Genomic DNA, 7,598 nt, shown 5'->3' with positions numbered 1-7,598 from the left:
GGGTGTCAGAGGGCCAACTGCATCCATTTTACAGGTAGGAGACAGACAAAGAAGGAACAGCACGTGCCTAAATTAGAAGCAGAACCAGGACTGAACATGAACTTCTGCTTCTCAGGTTGTTTACAGGAGGAAAGGAAGATGATTTTGTATATAGCACCCTCCCCAGGACAAAATCAGAGCACATCTGTGGCTCGAACTGTCCTCCTGGAGACTCCCATGAAGCTTATGGCAGCGTGGCTAAGACATGAACTCTTAGAACTACGTCATGGCTCAGCCGCTGCCTAGTTGTGACACATGGACAAATTACATCACTTCTCAGTTTCCTCGTCTGTAAAATGGGGCTGATAATACTGCCTGCATCATAGGATTATGACGATGGCCGAACGATTTCCTATTTTCGAACTGCTTAGAACCGTGCCTGCACATAGAAAGTGCCACCTGTTAAACAAAAATTAAAATAGGAACGTATAGAGTAAACCAGAGGAGATAGCAGACCTGGGTTCTGTTTGGTCGTGGAACCTAGAGCAAGTTCCTTCCTTTCACTGGGCTCCGTTCCTGCTCCTTAAGTTGGAAGGTTAGACACCTGCTGGTCCCCACGCCCTCTCCAGGCCAGCCGGCTCCAGAGGCCTCTCACGGTCTGTGTACCTTTGGCCTCTCCCCACACTGTGATTTCAGAAAGCCGGCCAAGGGCGCGTGAAACCTGAGCTGGAATGTCTGTGCTCTCAGAAAGAAAAGAGGCCCCACTCGCTCTTTTCGAAACTCACAAATCAGGTAACAGAGACGTCTCAGTGAAGAGGCTAATTGTGTGGCTGGGACAAAAAAACCCCACTGGACTCTTATCGCCTATCCTCTCTCTGATTTTTCTTTTCCTTGAACTTAGAAAGAAAGGGGTCTTTGAAAACGTCCATTTTGAAACCTCAATGGTGTGAGAATCGCAGGTCTCGGATTGCCCAGCCCCACTCCCAAATGCCAATACACGGTTACCTCCCTCCTGCCAGAGAGGGAGAGATGCACAGTTTGGAGCCTGTAAGAAATCCGAGTCTCCATGCCTGGGTCCTGTGACACTTGGCAAGCTGTCAGCTCTCAGAGCCTCAGGTTCTCTATACCTCCAGTGGACAAAAGCATTCCTTCCTGTTAATCACCTGGGAGAAGGGCTCCAGGGGAGCTGGCTGTGTGAGAGGTACAGAGACCCTGGGAATTTGCTGTTGGGACCAGATACCCTGATATGTAGGGTGGAGGTACTGTGGGAGCTCTTTGCCAGTTTAAAAGTGGAACAGAGCTCTCAGCTGGAAATCAAGCAGTCCTGAGAAGTCCTACTCTCGGGTCTGAGAGGGCTCCTCTAACTGTCGCCGCCCCACTCCCGGCTCTGATACTTGTCTCTGACCCTTGTCGTCACCTGCCTGATTTGCAGTCACAACCTAATCTAACCTCATCTAACCTCGTCTCCATCCAGTGGCTCAAGGTAACTCCAAAAGTCCTGAAGGCTACAGGCAGCAGGCCTTGCGGGCCCGGGGTGTCTGCATTTCTCTGTCTTAGGAAATGCAAAGACTCGGCAATAGGGTGGAAGGGTTGCGGAGAAGGGCAGGGGCCCTTTCTTCAAAAAAGAATTCTCCCACCACTGGTGGGCAGGAAGACGGTGGCTCTGACGTGAGTCTCTTCCACCTCTCACCCATCTGCCCGGAAACTCCTCTAGTCCATCTGTCCTTGAGACAGTCTCAGGCAGATGGACTAGAGGAGTTTCCAGGAAGTCACTGCCTCTCAAAGGTTCCCTGGGCCTACTGAGAAAAGCCTAATCTCTTCAGCAATCCCCTCCCATTTTTATCTAGCCCAAACCCGCTTCTAGGCTCATCTAACCCTCCACAGAAACCACGCTGAGACTCCCTGTCTACCTTCTATACAATTACCTTCTATATAAGAGCCCTGGCTCATGGCCTTCACTTGGCTTTGTTTTTATTCTTGACTTAGAAAAATCCAGGGCCCAGGTCCAATATCACCTGCTCTGTGAAGCCTCCCGCCAGTAAGAATTAATCCTCTTTCTGAGCTCCTGTCTGCTTCTATTTAGAACGTAGTTTACTGTGCCAGCTTCCCACCGGAGTGAGCACCCGAAGGACAGACTCCCCACCAGGCTCCCCGGTCGGTGGCCAGCAGAGGGTCTGGCGCCTGACAGATAACTGCACCACGTTTATTGAGTTGACCACAAGTAACTACGTCCTCCTTTAGTTCTCACTTTTTAAAGCTCCTTGTTCCTGTAGTTCTATGTGGCAGTGATCTAAGATAGAAGGAGAACAGAATAAGTTTATAGCAACAAAGCTGGAAGTTTGGTTCTTCCTTGCCCACGTCACTTGTTTTTACAGAAACCCAGGCTAACGGGGAGCCACAGTGCAGGGGAAAGAGGAGGAACCCGAGTTCTCGCATCAATGCTGCCTTCTAATCACCCTGAGCAACCTCGTCAGAGGAGCCGTCTCCCTACAGCTGGGCAGGGAGAGCTGTGAACAGCAAGATGACAGCACGCTGCTGAATGGATCTGTCGTTCTACAGGGCCTCGGACTCAGGACCCCTAGACAAGGATTCTGGGTTATCTAGAAAGAAGCCATTTAATCGAATCTGGAGGTAAGACCAGGTTATTAGCTCATAGACGCCTGGACCTAGAAGGAACCAACAAACTCCACCATTTCAGTGACGAGGACACTGAGGTCTAGGCAAGGACAGCCACAAGGTCACATGGAGTATAAGAGACAAGGCCAGGGTTGGAACTGGGATATCTAACCTCTAGCCCTGCATTTTTCCTGCTAACCTACACTCCTGCTCACTAGCTGTGATTACTTGAGGGTTGGTGAAACGGTTTAGCAGTGTTCTTTTCTTATGGATCACCATTAAACTGGAGTCGAGCAATGACAGGTTTTTTTAAAGGCATGTAGTGTTTTGTTTTTAATTTGAAAGCATATCAAGTGGAAAATTAATTCAGTAACATTAATTATCTACCTTCTCCATGCTGGGTATTGACCTGGGTACCTGGGATAGAGATATGGGATGAAGGTCTCTGTCTAGTAGGCCACTTAGGAGTCCTTGTCTATCCCTGCTCCTGGCCCCACAGTGGCTGGCCAAACCACAGACATCACTGGGGAGCTTCTTGCTTCTTGATGCCATGAGCCTTATGGTACAGGTGAATTCTGAGCATTAAACGCACTTCTTAAATGTGCCAACTACAAAATGCAATGATAAAAACATCAAACTAGTGAAAGGGACTCTTCTAGTCCTTTATTTCTTAGTTAATTCATTCCATGACATCTGTCCCCCACCATCCTGAAGCAGTCAGTTGGATAGAAGAGCAGAACGGGCTTTTGCAGACTTGGTTACAGTGCTAGCTAGGTGCCTACCTACCTTACAGGGCTGGGGCAAGGTTCTCTAGGAGTCTGTATCTGCTCTGAATCAGTGTCCAATATATGGTGCTGCTTCTCCTATAGTCAGGATTCATGAGTCCAGGAATCAAGGGTACCTAATGACCCATTAGCAAAATTCTTGCTTCCTATTCCTATGACATAATGCTCTGCTGGCCTAGAGGTCTTAGTTCCAAAGGGATGAATGCTTCCATCAGGAGAGACAACAGCAATTCCATTGGACTGGATTAACTGCCACCTGGCCACTTTGGACTCCTCTGTATCAATAGGCAGAGAAACTGGCTGGAGTGATTCATCCTGATTACCAAGGGGAAATCGGACAGCTTCTCCACAATGGAAGTCAGGAAGACTGCATGCGGTTTTCTCAGTATTATCATGCCCTGTGATTAAAGTCAATGGAAAACTACAACCCAATCCAGGCGGAATTACTAATGGCCCAGACCCTTCAGAAAGGAAGGTCTGGGTAAGCCAGCCAGGCAAAGAACCATGACCAGCTAGGTGCTTGCTAGAGGCAAAGGGAATGCAGAATAGGTAGTGGAAGAAGGTAGCTACAACCATGTGACCAGTTATAGAAACAAGGACTATACTCGTCATGAGTGTTTCCTCCTTATTTTGTTACGAATATGTTTGCGTGTGTGTGTTAAGTAAATATCTTTGTTTTCTTCCCTCTCTTATTCTCTTATCAAGTAACATAAAACACGTTGATCTTATATCATAGTATTTAAGCATTGTGAATTTTACGTCATCGTACTTAAATTACGGGGATATCAAGGAAAAGAACAGAACGGAAACATCGGCGATCTCTTCCAGGGTCTCAAGCCTGCCAGGCTTCGGACTGAAACGACACTGTCAGCTCTCCTGGTTTTCAGGCTTTTGGACTCACGGAAACAAAATCATGGGCTCCCGTGGGTCTCTAGCTTGCTGACTGCAGACCTGGTATTTGTCAGCCTCCATGTCAGCCAATCTCTCATAATAAATCTCTTTGTATATGTATATATACGACCTATTGGTTCTGTTAGAGAGCTCTAACACAACACAACACAACACAACACAACACAACACAACACAACACACACACACACACACACACACACACACCCTACAAAGGCAATGTTATTCCAATGTGATTGTCATAGAAGGAAAGAGGAAGTGGGAGCTTCAGGAAGTCTGCGCCTATCCCTCCCCCATGTGGTAATGGTTGCCATCCCTGCACCTATGACAGTGAGGTCCCCTACAGTGCCCACTCACATCAGGGTCCAGCTCATCCAGCTCATTTTCCAGGGTTCTGAGCTCTTCCTCTGTTAGGGCTCCGAGGATTTTGTCTTCATCCAGGTCACGGTATTTCTCTAGTTCTCGTCTGTACGACATTGTAGAAGAATTTGTCTTTGTCTTCTGAGTTCTGTGTTGATCTCAGACCTACCAGAAAGAGAAAGATCTTAGAAAGATCCTTCTTGGATTTGCACTCTTCAGGGCAAATAAATGCTTGTCATTCACATGGTGGCCTGGCATGTTTTATGATTCATCAGGATAATAATTATTATAGTGGCATAATGCACTAAGTTGGTCTAGTTCCCTAATAAAACTGCAAGGTGAAAGTCTTGAGGGCATGTGCCTTAATGTATCATAATTTATTGAATTGCCATGACCACTCATTATGAGTAATTATAAAGGGTTTATGAATGCTTGAAAACTATTTTATTCTTCAAGTAGTTTAAATAGTTTTCTGCACAAAACCTCCACCCTTCACCCCACAACGCAATGGAAAACATCAATTCTGGAAATTCTGCCACAGCTGATTTTAAAATGGGGGGGAGGGGTTGTCAGTGGTTAACTGAGCATCTGCTGCCTGCAGGCCCTTCACCTATAACATCTCATTCAATCCTCACAAAAAGCAGCCAACAGTAACAGCTAACTCTTTCTACCATATGTCAATCTGTGTGTTAAGCAATTCGGAAGGATTTTCTAATTTAATCTTGGAGGTAGGTATTTGTTATCCCTGTTTTACAGATGAGGACATTGAGCTTAGAAAGGTTGAGTGACTCACACAAATCACACTACCAGGCAGTGGCAGAACCACCATTTGAACTCAGGTCTGCTGGCTTTCCAAGTCTCCGTTGCTCTAGCCATTATATGCTGATGCCTTTTTCAGTGAGTCACCTAATGTCCTGGCTGGAAGGAGAGTGTCTCGTCCAGACCTCTCATTTTACTCCCAAGGGAGCTGTCTCAGAAGGAAGAAGTGATTGGCCTGGGGGAGCCCAGTGTCCAGGTCTGTCACGTCTCAGGCTACTCTCCTTTGCTAGAGAAGACTACTGCTCATGTCCCATGGCACAGATGAGACCTAACACCTGTATTTGAATCCTGTCTCTGCTACTTCCCATAACCATGATGTTTTCACACCTGTGAATTCATTTGATCCTGATGCCACACCCTGTAAATCAAGTCTTTTAACTAAAACCATTTTATCAATGAAGCAACTGAGGGATGGCCTAGGACCCCTGTCATCAGACCCCAGGAGCTCCCCACTATACCACATTGCCTCTTGCCTAACCTGGGAGACACAACAGGGCCTTAAGCCCTTCTGTCCCCTGGCTTGGCTGAAACTGTCTGATAACATGACAAACCCAGCTCACACGTCACCTCCTCTGTGAAGCCTTAGTGTCCCCTCACTAAGCAAAGCTCATCATGGCCACAGCACTGGGTCCACACCTCTGCACCTTTTGCATGTCTGTCTCCCTCGGCTTCCGCATGGCAAGGTCTGGGTTTGCTTAATCACGCTCTCCTCAGGGCCCAACCCAGGCACCACACAGGAAGTTTTTTTGCTGAAATGAACCCAATTCCAGTTCTCTACCTGCCATTGCTGGTACAGTCAGACAGCCCCGAGGAGATTCTGGTTCTTCTCCTCTTGGAACATGGAAAATGTCAGCTTGCTGCAGAAGTCGTTAGCATCTCTGTGTTCGAGCCTGTTCCCACCTGTCCTTTGACCTACATCAGCCTTGCTTTCTGAAGCTGACGGTTAAAAGATGAGGCAGCAGCTTGGGGCTTCCTTAAATGCTGCAGAATGGAATGTGGTATTTTGTACGGAATGGGTGTTATGGGTTGGATTGTGTCCTGTCAACCCGATTCATATATTGAAGTTCTAATCCCCAGTACCTCAGTACTTAGTACCACATCGCAAGTAAGATGTGACATTATTTGGAAATAGGGCTGTGGCACATATAATCAGTTAAGTTTAGATGAGGTCACGCTGGAGAAGAGTGGGCCCCTAATCCAATAATGACTGGTGTTCTCATAAAAAGGGAAAATTTGGACAGACACACACACAGGAAGAATACCACATGAAGATGATGAAGACAGAGATCAGGGTGATGCTTCCACAAGCCAAGGAACACCAAAGATTGCCTGCAAGTCACGAGGAGCCGGGGAGAGGCTGGGACAGATCCTCACATCTCTCAGAAGGAACCAACCCTGCCGATACCTTGAATTAAACTTCTAGCCTCTAGAACTTGGAGACAAGTAATTCCTGTTGTTTAAGCCACTCAGTTTGTGGTTCTTTTTATGGCAGCCCTAGCAAACTAATACAGTCAGTATTACCTTTTTCATAGCGGTTTGAGTTTTTAGATACTCCCTACCCCATGTCGACAAACAAAACCCAAGGCTCACCTGTGAAATGACTGATGGGATTTTCCAGAGTAGAGAGAAACAAAAACTAAGAAAAACCACCACCTAAAAAAAAAAAAAAAGGGGGGGGTTAGTTACTAATTAAAAATAAACTAAAATTGAAGTTTGCTAACAGAAAAAGCTTCCATTTCCCAAAGCAGAGATACATGTTATTAATGTAAGTTTGTGCATGTATGGACGTATTTGTAGAAATCCAAGTGTGTGACAGCTGGCTTGATAAGAAAGAACTTGCTTCCCAAATACAGAAAAACCCAGTGCCATCCTTTCCTCGAAGAATGGCTCTTTCCTGACGTCTTCCTTTGACCGGACCTCAAGAATGCAACGTTCAGACCATAAATGGGCCCTCACCTTGATTCATTTCTATTTACTTCCAAAGAAAGCACAAGCAGCTGACAGTGTTCGGGTATAGATGAAAATAAAACGTTCCTGGAGGCTCTCAGAGAATAGCCTAACTTGGCTTTTCCTGAGAGGAGCCAGGACAAGATCTGTGGTCTCCACCCCGGGGCCCAAAGGGATCCTAGT

At 46.6% G+C, this 7,598-nt stretch overlaps 1 protein-coding gene across 1 annotated transcript in view; it reads right to left on the bottom strand.

Annotated features, from left to right (window-relative positions):
• Positions 1 to 7,122, bottom strand: part of TMOD1 (tropomodulin 1) — a 62,953-nt gene extending 55,831 nt beyond the window's left edge. The window contains exons 1-2 of the mRNA XM_011366240.2: positions 7,059 to 7,122; positions 4,647 to 4,814 (exon numbers count right to left, since the gene is read on the bottom strand). Of these exons, the coding sequence (XP_011364542.1) occupies positions 4,647 to 4,766 (120 nt within the window). The 5' untranslated portion in view covers positions 4,767 to 4,814; positions 7,059 to 7,122. The remainder of the gene's footprint in view (positions 1 to 4,646; positions 4,815 to 7,058) is intronic.
• Between the last annotated feature and the right edge of the window lie 476 nt (positions 7,123 to 7,598).

Source organism: Pteropus vampyrus, unplaced genomic scaffold, assembly GCF_000151845.1.
Source record: "Pteropus vampyrus isolate Shadow unplaced genomic scaffold, Pvam_2.0 Scaffold123, whole genome shotgun sequence".
Lineage (NCBI taxonomy): Eukaryota > Metazoa > Chordata > Mammalia > Chiroptera > Pteropodidae > Pteropus > Pteropus vampyrus.
This window is presented reverse-complemented; position numbering and strand designations above follow the sequence as displayed.